This window comes from Thamnophis elegans, chromosome 6 (genome assembly GCF_009769535.1).
Source record: "Thamnophis elegans isolate rThaEle1 chromosome 6, rThaEle1.pri, whole genome shotgun sequence".
NCBI lineage: Eukaryota > Metazoa > Chordata > Lepidosauria > Squamata > Colubridae > Thamnophis > Thamnophis elegans.
Window position 1 is genome coordinate 65,102,108 of NC_045546.1, and position 14,075 is coordinate 65,116,182.

A 14,075-nucleotide genomic window follows, 5' to 3' on the forward strand; every position below is an offset into this window, starting at 1 on the left:
CTCAAACTTTCTAATACATCTTATAGCTAATAAATGGAACGTTGTCTTCCTTCCTTCAATTCTTCAGCCGTACGTTGAGAAACCAGCTTCCGGTTGTGGTTTCAGTAGGGCTTCTTCTGCCCCGTAAGAGCTTCCCGTTGCCGGTAGGGAAGCTTATAGGGGGCATTTCTTTTAAGCATATCACTAGAGGATGGGCTTCATCCTGGTCTGCCTCCCAATACTCATCAGCAGCTGGCTTAACTTGAGTCCAGTGAATCTGAAACTTGGATTCCAACATATTTACTTACATGACCACAATATACGGGTCCTTCCATCTAGGTTTCAAATTCTTCTCCTTTCCAGTGTTTTACCTATACTTTTTCTCCCATCTGAATATTATGACTAGGGGTGGTCAGAAATGGTGGACTGAGGGACACACAGTATTGCTGGATTTCTTCTATTTGCTTATTCAGTTCTCTCACAATTTGGTTCACCCATAAAGCCCCTATTTGACCTAGGTGCTCTATATGATTTTTCAAGTTAGCACTTATAACTGGGGGTCTCCCAAACATCACTTCAAAAGGAGATAACCCAATTCCCTTTGGCATAGAGCATCACACAGACTAAAGTGCCATTGACAATGCATTCACCCATTTATGACTAGCATTGTCTTATATAGCCCACATTTGGGCATGTCTGTGAAATCAATAACTAATGAATCCATGGGATAATATCCTTTGGGTTGACTTCCAGGAGGGAGTCTAGGTCCTTGCCTTGGGTTTACTTGAGCACACATGCTACACCTTTCATTTGCATGGGCACACAGTGCGTGTAAGCGGTCAATGTAAGATGGAGTTCTTCTGCTTTGGAATATCTGGAGCTCAGTCTCCTTCACATTTTTCAATGCTGCATGTTATCATGTTAGGGTGGCTCTGATCACATCGGGTTGCTGACAGCCTTGTTTCTCTGTCAGCTGCTTTTCCCTTTTCTGCTGGATCCGACCATCCAGTTAAGATTAAGGAGCTATTTAGAGTCCTTTACATGGGGTAAATCTTATAGTCCAGAGAGCTAAGGGTAAGGCGTCTACCCATTTAAGGTGGGTTTCAAGACAACTTATCTTTTCCTTAACAGTGTGATTCACACATTTGCTTAATTTCTTTCCTGAGGCCGTTAAAAGACCTCTTTCCCCATAATCAGCAGTATTGATATGCAAAGTAAGGAAGGCATAAAGAGTCAGTTCAGAAGTTCACCCTTCATTCATTCTTTGTCCTCTTTTAATGCACGGATTAAAGCCCATAATTTTGCTACTTGGGCAATAGTGCCTTTTGAGTCAAGAATGCCTGATATTTGTAAATTCTAGGGTTTGTTAACCATAAATGTCCCTTCATTTCTAAAATTCTTTGAATTGTGTGGCTTGTATAGATAAAAGTAGCCTGTCCAAAAGTTAATTTATTAGCTTCTTCTATCACAAGAGCTGTGGTGGCTAGAATCTTTAGGCAATGTGGACAGCCTTTTGCAACACAGTCCAGTTGTTTATATAGATAAGCCACAGGTTGTTGCCAACTTCCCTTTTCTTATCAGAGCCTGAGATAATTCTGACTTCAGGCCCTTTTACACTTGTTTCTGCTTTAAACCCCAAACAAAGGGTTCTTTTTCACCCCCCTTTGCAGATGTGTAAGGAGGTTTGGCTAGAAGAGCGAAATTTGAAATCCTCATCCTAGTCGTTGGTTCTGCAATTTGGCACACAGCTTCTTTTCACTCATTTCCTATTGTCTTCTAACCTCGACTTATGGTGTACCTTAAGTATTTAACTTGGGGCTTTCCCAGGTGAGCTTTTTGCCTTGGGGCACCATGTCCCTTCTCCATTAACAAATGGAGCAATTCATTGGTTTTTTTCCAACAAGTTTCCTTTGTCTGTCCTGTCACTAAGATATTGTCTATGTATTGGAGTAGCACATCTCCGTGTTTACCAAAAAGGTAGGTGAATTTTTATTTTATTTTTTCAAATCCTTGGCAAGCAAATTGCCTCTTGTGACCTGTTACTAGGTTTCCCCCAAAAGCAAACAGTTTTTGGCTGTCTCTATGTATTTTAGATGGTGAAGTAGGCAGACAGGCATGGCTTGGGACATTTTTGTAGTCAGTGACCTTTTTTTCTTTTCTTTTCACCAAATACATTGACCTCTGCTTTGGAATTATTTGACAACGCAACTGTCAGCAATTCAGTTTTACAATGCATCCTGTGCTCTTTCTTTCTTTCTTTCTTTCTTTCTTTCTTTCTTTCTTTCTTTCTTTCTTTCTTTCTTTCTTCACAAAGATCTTTCATGCAATTTCCATTTATTCAAGCCACACAGACCTTCGTGGCTTTCTTTTCTTTCTAACTGGAGGGCTCTTTCTCTGTCTGGCCATGGGATGCTATTATTGGCCCCTCCTCAACAATTCTTCTGGCAAGTCCCCTAGCATCCCACTGTTTCTGTCTTTCTTCTCTGAAATTTGAGCCCAATTAACATACGTTTTGTATGCTTATTTCACAAGTTCAGAGATGCCTTTCTTGGCCCCCCTTTTTGTCTTCTGTATTTTATTTATTTATTTACCCTAATGTCAACTGCAGAGTGACCAATGAAGATTATATTGATCATTCTCTTACTTTCTTCAAGCTCAGGATCTAATGTGGTATTTTGCCTAAAGGTTTGATAAATGCATTCTAGGATTTCCCCTGGATTTTCATCCTGTTTCTGTTGAATTTAATAGACCTTCCCTAAATTCTTAACTTTTATTTGAATCCTAACAAAACTATAGTTTTGCAGCTGAATGGACTAGATTCCCAATCTGGTTCCTTCAGTAACCATGTCCAGTCTGGATCTTTTGCATGATCCTTCTGCAAAGGCTTATTCATGGTCACCTTCACCAGCCTTCTTTTCTCTGGGGTTAATAAAATTTCCATCAGACTTTGTATGTCAGCTCAAGCAGACTGGTGAGTTCAGAAAAATGGATGCAAAAAGGAGATGCATCTCATCTGGATTTTCTCTATAAGCAGGATTTTGATTTTTCCAATTATATAAATCAGCCATTGAGAATGGAGCATATCCACACCTTATGTAGCTCCCCCTCATCTTCTGGCAATAAAATTTTCCTTAGGGGCAATTTGAGTTTTTGTCTCAACTGCTCCCTTCGACCAGGTTTATGGTCCACTTGATCTGTTCCTTTTGTAACCTTTTTGGTTTCCTTCCTCCTGGCCCCACCTAATGGGACCGTTTGTTCATTCTAACCAATATCTGATTCCACTTTTTGTCTCCCTGGGTCTCCTACCCCTTCAGTGTCAACCACTTCATGTTAAGGCTACACAGGTGGAGGACACTGATGTCAGAGACACACTCTCTCTTCTCTTTTTAAACCCTTAAACACATCAACAAAACAAACATGCAAGCTAAAACATTGAGACTCTCTTTTTTCTTTTGTTTCTTATCTCTTATCTATGTCTCTTTTGTGGATTCATACGGTGGTTTGACTAGGAGGGCAAAATTCAGTATCCATATTCTACAATACCTTGCTACAACCAAAACCCCTCATATTGTCTCCTATTAGTTGTTTTGTCGTTAAATCAAATCATTAAATTTTTCAACACCACTACTCTGTGGGGAATAGACAGCATGAAGTTTCCACTTAATTCCAAAAACCTAGGAAATGGTTTGTGTCACCTGAGCTGTGAAGTATGGGTTCACATGCTTCAGGAACAAAATGAACAGGTAAAATCATTTAAACATACAATAACTACAAGGATGAAACTTTTCTCATGTTCTTTTGGATTGGAGACATCTTGGTTTCAATTACCTTGAGGATGCACAAAGACTTATACACACCTAAGAATTTCAACAGACAGTACATCAAATTAATCAAGTCCAATCATGTCTTCCCATTCAATAGGCTTTACCTTTTTATTACCTGCTAAATTTCTTACTTTTGCTCAAAGTTATGCCCGATGTTCTATCTCCTTATGCACTAGATTATTAATACCTGCCTCTGCCCTGGGGTGTTCCATAATTTGGACCTCCCAGCGGCACTGGCTAATTTTTAAAAGTCCAAATTCTTGATCTCCCAGCCCGCGCTGGCATATTTTTAACGATCAAGATATATGGAGACTTTCATTAACACATCATTTGCATCTGGATGGGGCTCTTGATTCATCTCATGGTGGCCAAAATCTGAGGCCCTACAGAAAGGCACCCCAAATCTTGGCACAATGTCTTTTAATACACACAAAACCAAGAGATCTCTAAATCCCAATTTCTGGAAATATTGTGGGGAAATCTATTTGCCATACAGCACCTGGGAGCCCTGTAGAAGGACTTCCAAAAGAAGTTTCCATCCTGTCTTTGGGTTGTTTTTTTCACAACTGAGATAGGCTGCAGCAACCTGATTAACAACAGCATATGTGTCTCTAACTACCGATCCCTGCAAACAACCTCCTTGAGGCTTGTGCAATGGGGCTGAGGATAATTTCTCTGCCAGAGACTTTACTAAAACTTTTCTGAAGGTTTTTTTCAACATGTATTGGAGGGGTGTTCGAGGAACGCTCTCCACCCCTCCCATGTTCTATTTCTAATACACTTTCTGCTGACCTGTGGCCCCGGAGCTCACGACCACCAACAGGAAATGCAGCAGATTATCCATACCTTGTCTATAACTTTGGTCAGTTGAGATTGTCACATAATGCTTTTTAATCATTCAGAGACAATATAGTTATATGTAAATATAGATATAGACATTATCCATATAGACATATATTATTTATATTACCTATATTAGAAATATAGACAGTAATAATTACCAGCCTCGGATCTATCACTATGTTTAGCTATATCACATACGCCATTCCCTGCTAATAGTAAGAAAGGTATCAATTCATTTCACAAGCTTTTGACAAGATGCCTCCAGGGCAATCAAAACTCTGTTACTATTTGAATTATACAGTTCTGGACCAGAAGAGAACGAATTTCACATTATTTCCCAACTCCACAGTGTATGTTTCCAAGGAATAGAATTATATGGAGAATGAGAAAGCTTGTGACACATCCTTGCATTGGATGGCAAACATAAACAAAAATATGTAAGGGGGTGTGTTTTTAAAGAAGGGATTGAAAAGAGTTAAATTAGCTGAAAAAGATAATCCCAGATCAAATGCCTGTTTTCCAAGAAATTTTTTTGTCTTGAACTTATTTTAATTTTCTGGAAGACAAATTCTGATTACTGTATTGTTGTAATTATTCAGACGATTTTAAGCCACTGAATCATATTCATATATTCTTCTTTTTACTTGTAATCCCAACATTATCCGTCCATATGTAGCATAAAATTACATTTAAAAAAAATATATTTATGGTTTTTCTCTTTAACATATACAGTATGAGTACTTAATGAACAGTTCCAGAGTAGTGAACAGTATACAGAGTACTAACAATAACAATAATGCTGTTTAGGTATACATAATAATAATCTTTCAACTTCTAAGATTTATATATACATTGTAGTTATAATATATTATATTTTGTAACAATGTACATATACAGTATGAGTACTTAATGAACAGTTCCAGAGTAGTGAACAGTATACAGAGCACTAACAACAACAATAATGCTGTTTAGGTATACATAATAATAATCTTTCAACTTCTAAGATTTATATATACATTGTAGTTATAATATATTATATTTTGTAACAATGTACATATACAGTATGAGTACTTAATGAACAGTTCCAGAGTAGTGAACAGTATACAGAGTACTATCAACAACAATAATGCTGTTTAGGTATACATAATAATAATCTTTCAACTTCTAAGATTTATATATACATTGTAGTTATAATATATTATATTTTGTAACAATGTACATAGGAATGTTTTCCCCATTTCTACTTTCTACCTCTTTTTTCTAACCCCTAATACAACAATTCCCATATTAAAAAGTATTATGTATTTATCCATCATCTCTTACCCTTTACTATTTAAGCATACATGGTAGTAGTCTTTCAACTTCTAACATTTACATATGTATAGCAGTTAGTACCTTACATCATTGACATTATGCATAATAACATTTTCCTAATTTCTAATTTTTAGCTTTAATTAGATTTATTTTAGTGAAGTGCACACTCAGCGAACCAGTTATTACACTGGTGAAATCCCCCACCACTGGTATTTATATCTTTTAAATCTTTTCCAAAGCTCATCAATTAATATTTTCAAAAACTTGCATCATATTAGAAAATTTAATTTAGAGAAAATCCTGAATTAAGAGTCTCTTGGTATTTCTTCTTCTGGAGTGGAGATTTTATTTCTTTTTAACAAGAGAAGACAAAGCAGATATGGGGAGAGGAACAAGTTAATTTATTAATGAGAAAAAATCAAGCAGAAGGTTGTTTTCCTCTGACAGTTTCCTGAACTGAAAATAAATTGCTGATTACCAGGTACATAACTGGGAAAATAGTAGCATCTTGGACTCTGGCTAAGACAAGCAAGGTGATTTAGTTATGTTAGAGTAGCCTACTTGGCTTTAGCCATATGTAGTAGTAGGTAGAATTTTGGAGACTAGGGAGGAATGGGAAATTATACTGGCCTACTATAATTCTACCTTTCTGAAAAGGTGATTTGTGCACAATACTCTTAGTGTTCCAGATAATAGAACTATTCTGGAGAGGTGAAGGATTAGTACAGACAGTCCACTGCAGGAGGCTGATGGGTTTGCTTTGGTGGTGTTCCTTCCACCATCAAGTAATTCTGCCAAATCCTGATTGACCTATAAAATAGGAAATGTGCCGTGCAATAACAATAAAAACAACCATCTTTTAATAGTTTTTCCTGCCGAGTACAGTTACTCAAACTGCCTGGTTTTCAAATAAGCTGTTGGCAAAAAAAAGTGAAAAGGACTAGAGTGCTGTTAACAAAAAAACCCAAAATCCTCATTTGAAAGACTAGCCTATGATGCTATTAAAGAAATCTTTTGCCTCTGCTGCAACTGTGTCTCAGCAACAAAACACAGCAGCAATCTGGGTAGAAAGAAACCTATTGAATTCTGGTACATGAGAATAAAGATCACAAAAAGCCTATTGTAGTACATTTCCCCCAGAATTTACTATTCAAATTACTCATCTCCATGGTGACTTGAATGTTGTGCTTGATACAGATTGAGTTAATATCTTCTTGGTTGTATAATGCAACTTATTGGCACCAACAGGAATCTTTTAAAGGGGAGACTTGCAGGATGTATGTTTTTTGAGTTATGAAAATGCATACATTAGTAATAGAAGAAGAGCTAAAAGTTGATTGAATATTTTTAAAAGGCAGTATTTTTAAAAAGTAGATCTTGTTTATAAAAAAAAAACTTTTGGCTTAATATCTTAAATATTCCATTTTCCATCTTGTCAAAATCAGTATCTCAAATATCCCATATTATCTAACAATTTTATGAATACTCTCAAATTCTCTTCCATGATGATTTCCTGCCAGTATGTGAATGACCAAAATTATACCATTCTTTTCCAAATATAAATGCAAAGATGTGGAGTTATTTTGGAGATAGGGTTGGGATAAATGGGGGAATAAAGAATCTGAAACTTAACTAAAGAGAGTCAGAAGGCACAACATATAAAAATGGTAACCTATCTGGATAGAGATATCTGAAATATTTGGGACATCTTCGGAGCTTAATATTACCTTTATAAGGAGAGGTGACTAAAAGCATACTTTATCAGACTAATCTAGTTTGCTAATTGCATATATAGTTATAATGGTTAGAATTAGCTTCATCTTTTGTGTAAAAGTTAGACTACTGTGGTATTTAGGGTTAGGGTTAGTAGCTTCTAGACCTTAAGTTTTGGTTTATGCAAAACAGACCTAAATTTATAAATAATGTTAAAACTTAATATTTATCTATATTTACCCGCCTAAAGAACCAGTGTATGGTTTTAAGATTAGGTCCTGTTAAACATTAGCCTAAATTGTCTCTTATCCTATCCATTTATAAGATATTCAAAGACTTGAAAATAAATTAAACTGGTAAACATGAAAAAGGGGCTTTGGGGCTTTGGAGATGTCTTATAATTTCATAGGGTTTTCCCATTCTTCAGGTTGATATACTTAGAATAATATTTAATATTTTAAATATAAAATTAATACTCTTATTAATATTCTTACAATAAAAATATTTTATTATCATATTCTTAAGATGTTTCTATTCTGAATAATGATAATGACTCAGTATAATACTGAGCCTCATCTAAATTATTTGTTAATCCAATTTATATTCCACCTTTCCTTTAGAAGTTCAAGCCTTTCCTTTCTTTTGAACCCATAATGCAGAGCCTTACATACATTACAAGAATCAAAACCAGCTCTGTTTTCCTGTGCAAATGCTTGTCTAGTTAGACAATAGCTTCCCCTTCTCCCCACGTCTGGATGATCACATTGTCCAATTATGAGATGTTCTTTTGTTATGGGAACAGTCCATTTCTTTCTCAAGAACCTGCAGTGGTGTTTTGATGGTTACCAAGTTCTCACTGTCCACACACACATTCTCAGCATTCTAATTTTCCCTCCCCTCCCCCCAGTTCATTGACAAGTTGAAAAGCATTAAGGTTTGGAAGAAACAAAGTGTTTGATCTTGACAGTTTCATATAAAATGTATTCCATTCCAAAATATATTTCAAAATATCACAGTTTTCTTCCACTTTCTTTTAAGCAAAGTCTGCATAAGTTTTGAGATCTTTCTATCTCTAATATACCTCAATGAAACATAAGAAGTTAAAAGTTTGATATGGAACATTAAGCTGAGTCTGGCATTAACCTGTCATTACAAAGAAGGATTAGACATATAATACTTTCAGAGAGCTCCTGGGGGCTGGGGAGGGCAGAAATTAGGAAAACATGGGCCGTGTTTTGCCCCCCCAAGCCCCCAGCAGCACTCTATAAGCCTCCATAAGGCTATGCATGCAATTTGTTTTACAAAAAACGAGCCCATTTTTGTGATAAACAGGCCATTTTTAGGAGGTTTGCAGAGTGCAAAAACTTTTTTTTTCCCTTTCCGAAAGCTCTTTAGTTAGAGTGATTGATGAGAATTATATTGATCAAGTACTGTTCCAGCAGAAACAAGTCTTAGGTGCTGCAGGTTGTCAGATATTTCCTTCTCTAGCACATGGATAAATACACCTGGAAACATCTACCTACCTACCTACTCTCTCTCTCTCCCTACCTACTGTATTTCTCTCTCTCTCTCTCTCTCTCTCTCTCTCTCTCCATCTACCTACCTACTCTCTCTCTCTCCCTACCTACCTACTATATTTCTCTCTCTCTATCCCTCTATCTACCTACTCTCTCTCTCCCTACCTACTGTATTTCTCTCTCTCTCTCTATCCCTCTACCTACCTACCTACCTACTCTCTCTCTCCCTACCTACCTACTGTATTTCTCTCTCTGTCCCTCTGTCTATCTACCTACTTACTCTCTCTCCCTATCTACCTACTGTATTTCTCTCTCTCCCTCCCTCTACCTACCTACCTACTTACCGACTCTCTCCCCCTCTCCCTACCTACTGTATTTCTCTCTCTCTCTATCCCTCTATCTACCTACCGACCTACTCTCTCTCTCTCCCTACCCATCTACTGTATTTCTCTCTCTCTCTCTCTCTCTCTTCTTTTATCTACCTACCTACCTATCTAACTACTCTCTCTCCTTACCTACCTACTGTATTTCTCTCTCTTTCTCTCCCTCTCTATCCCTCTATCTACCTACCTACTTTTTTTAATTTGCCTCTTCAAAACCTTGGTGCGTCTTATACTCTGGTGTGTCTTATACTCCAAAAATATAGTAATTGTGCTTTCTCATCTAAAGCAAACTAAACTTATAGCACTACTCTTGTATGTTCTTATTGCTCAAAGCAGTGTTTCCACATTTTTAACAGACATATTAGCTTTGATTTTAAGGCAGACTATTGTGTTTCATAATGTGCAAAACACAATAAAAAGAAAAGTTGTCATTTGTATCCTTGCAAGCATATTTACTCCATTTAATTTAATTGTTCACATCAACAGTTGGAGATCTTAGTGTTAAAGTTATGAAAAGCAGCAATGAATCTCATAAAGATTTTTAAGTCTAGTCCAAAAATATAATATTTTCCCCATGAAAATAAAATAAACTACAAAATGAAATTGTAGCTATTCTGCTTAAAGAACATAAATATAGTAAATCTAATTGTTCACATCTAGAAATCAGCTTAAAACTTTTTCAGAATACATTGCCTTTAACTTTCTCTAGGTGAAAAATAATAACAAATATTTTTCAATCAGAATAGAGCTGGAAGGAACCTCGAAGGTCTTTTAGTCAAACTACTACCAACCAGGAGATGCTATACTATTTCAGAATTTGCAGAAATTATAAGGTTTTATGGTTTCAATAAAGGAGAATATTTGTAGCTGAGTGTTGAAATGAGGAGTTCTTGATGCTCTCTGGCTGGGTTGTTTTCTTGCATTGGTGATATTACCTAATTTGGGTAATGAGACATCTGCAAGAACCCAGCTCTTTTTATGTTTTGTTTTACATAAAGTTTTTTTTATTTCATCTCTAGCATCCTAACTTTACATTGGTACTTTATGCAGGTTTACCAAGGAGACATTACACCTCTTAAAGAGAACATGAACAATGTTAATGGCTTGGCTCATCAGTTTACCTCATCTGAGATTCCACTTTCTCCATATATGCTCAACCGGCTAGAAGACCTGAATGGAAGATGGAAACTCCTGCAGGTAATAATGTACACCTTAAGAACAATCAATACTGTCAGGGTGGTGATTTGGACATATTTATCTGTTCTGATTTTCCATCAAGCAAAGCAAGAAACAAATAGATCCTAATCACTTTCGGATTACTCAGGGATGGGTTTCAAAATATTTTATTAACAGTTCAGTGGACATGGCGGGGGGGGGCATGTGACTAAGTGGTCATGGCCAACTTGACATCACTCACACACACTCAGTCACATGACACCCCCCCACCTAGCCATGTCCACTGAAACAGCAAAAAAAAATTGACAAGGGAGGGGGCGCAAGGCCGGAGCTTTTTGCTGTCTCCCAAATGGCACTGGGGGCAAGCTGAACAGCCTGCTCTTGAAGTGGCAGCTGTGGCCCTGGACTCTCGCTCTGTCTGCCCGGGAAGCTCCATCTGCCCAAGAGACGAAGCCCAGGGAGGAAGATAAGGGCTGTTCAGGCGGTACCACCCAGCATCCTTTGGATGCAACGGACCCAATGGAGACAAGTGCTCTTCTCTGTGGGGTGGCCATGCTCGCCCGTTCCTGGCCTGAAGCATCATGATCCCCTCCCCCGCTGGGCCAAGTGTGCTTGGCTGGGTGGGAGGTCATGAAGCTTTGGCCCCAGAGCGGGCGAGCACAGCCACCCCACCAAGAGGAGTGCTTGCCTCCATTGCCTCTGAAGGTGGAGGGCAGGTGCATGACAGCAGGGAGCGACAGGCACCACTGCTTCAGGTGTGAGTGAAAGGTCCTGGGCATCGGGAGGGTGTGTGTCTGTCTGCCTCATAGAAGTTGCTCGGCTCCATTGAGTAGCTAAAGCACACTATGGCACATGGTTAGAAGCCAGTGGGGATCAGGTGGCGGCAGCAACGGTGGTGGCAGCACTTGAGATTGGGACGGGCTGGCTGGTCAAGTCATTCCAGGCCAGTTATTTATACCTGCTGGGCAATGGGTGCCCATTCCAACAATTCCTCCCTGTCCCACCTCCGGCACCACTTCCAGGCCGGCTGCCTGAACAGGCCTCAGGAGGGGGCCATCCCTGCCTGTTTGCAGTGGCACTAAGAAAGCCGCAAACCTAAAGTTGCACTCACTCCTGCATGCAAGCCGAGATCTTCTCGCCCTATCGGCTGGACCCACTGGGTGCTGAACACCCCAATTGAGCTCCTCGGCCTGCTCTTCTGAAAGCCAGGTGGGACATGATGGCTTCAGGTGGGTGAGCAAGTGGTGAGCAGGGGACTGGTTCAGGGGCGTTACCAGCCTGACAATCCTACCAGTTCAGAGAGCCAGCCCCGATTTTTACTACTGGTTCGACTCAACTGGTCTGAACCAGTAGGAACCTACCTCTGGGATTACTCATTAGTAACATTAGTAACATTAGTAACATTAGTAACACTAGTAACACTAGTACATTGCGCATCATTGAGAAGGTTATATAGTATTCTAGTTGTGGGATGTCTGTGTACGCTTCTGTATTATTTTTCTGAAGGCTAATTAAATCTTTCAGGATAATATAATTACTCTGCAGTTTTACTCCTACTAGTATATGAGATGAGAATTCTGGAATAAGAATAGAATGTTGGAAAGGAAAAAGCATAGAAAATTGGTTCTATATGGATATTAACTTACTTAAGAGATTTAGTAGAAAGACAGGCGTTTTTTCCCAAATTGCAACCTAAGAAAGCTCAGTAACTTAGAAAGATACTTAATGCAATGAGAACTATTATTAATGAACATTTATTTAGAAAAAGCTAATATTATCACACAGCACTAATATTTTTTCTAATTTCTTGAAAGTAAAAATACCTTAGATTTTAGATTTCTGTGTCAAGTTCTTTTGGAGGCAGTTTTTTTTTCAGATTTTTGTGTTGTAATCATTTGTGTCTAGGCTGTTAAAAGTATTTAAGTTTCTAGTTTCTAATTAAATATTTGTTTGCTATAATTCTATGTTGCTATTAGGAAAGATTATGAATTTAAGTTTATTTTTAAGTAGTTCTTTGTCCTTATAATTCAGTAAATTAATCAGTGGCTCTTTCTGTTCTTTACCCTGAATTCATTTATGTGATATAAATGATAATAATCACTACGACTGGTTTACTGTTTTGTGTAGAGTAGAACATACACACTATTTTATCAATTTTTTAAAATTGTTCTAATTTTTACTCTAAAAATTACTCTAATTGCATTTTGTTTACTCAAATAGTGTAATATATGCTGATTTCTTGCTCATTATATTAATAGTAATTATATTTAATTATATAATAATAGTTATATCTAATGTAGTCTCTTTGATAAAGTGATATTTTAACATCTAAACGAAAAAGGTTTTAGTTGGTGTTGGTTTTTTTGAAAAAAGTGTAGGGCTTGGTGCTGGGCAGCTTGCCGTTTTGAGTTCTTTTTACTTTCTCTGAGGTCAATTTCAATTAGTGTTGATTCAATAGCTAAATCACAAGTAGTTATTAAGCTCTCTCCCCTAGTTAAATTTATCTCATGATATTTGTATTAAACACATTTGATATATCTCCATCTATTTTCACCTGGATTTTAGAAGTTTTTTAATATATTATTACTAATTCTGAAATTTTTAAAGTAATTACAGTGACACTTATACCTTATAAGATTCTACGGTATGAATCTGATTGGTTGTGTGGCATAGTAGCAAGAGATTATTAATCTCAATTTGTTAATATATGAATTACTTAACTAGTTCTGCCAAGGGTGGAAGAGAGGTACTGTATGTAATGAAAAAGCTTGATGACCACTGCTTACAATTTGTACTAAAGAACTAGGTTACAGCAGAGGTGGGTTCCTACCAGTTCGCACCTATTCGGTAGAACCGGTTCGTCAAATCTACCGAACCGGTTAGAAGAGGTTCCACCAGTGGACCCAGAAAGCAGGCCACACCTACAGAAGAGGTTCCAAAAATTTTTGAAACCCACCACTGGTCCTTGGATATGATTATTCTACACTATCATGCTCATATTTATAAAACTCAGTGCCTCTGTGAAAGGTAAGGATGACTACTGCGTTTGTGGTGCAATCAGAACATTGTGTGTGTTGAAGTTGTTTTAACGCAAACCAAAGATGCCTTTTAAAAACAAGTTTACATCATATTCTTATGCATGCCAGTGCTGTGTGTGAGGTAATTTAAGGTGGTTCTGACAAGTGTCGTCGGCATCTTCATATCCGGTCATATGGGCAGCCAGCCACTCCCATCCGGTCACATGGGTGGCAAGCCACTCCCACAAAGGAGGCCACACCCACAGAGTAGGTTCGAACAATTTTTTGAAACCCACCACTGGGTTGCAG

The 14,075-nt window shown here is 37.7% G+C and overlaps 1 protein-coding gene across 1 annotated transcript in view; it reads left to right on the top strand.

Moving 5' to 3' along the window:
• DMD (dystrophin) overlaps positions 1–14,075 on the top strand; it is a 1,161,901-nt gene that overhangs the window by 854,700 nt on the left and 293,126 nt on the right. The window contains 1 exon segment of the mRNA XM_032219839.1: positions 10,624–10,770. Within this exon segment, the coding sequence (XP_032075730.1) occupies positions 10,624–10,770 (147 nt within the window).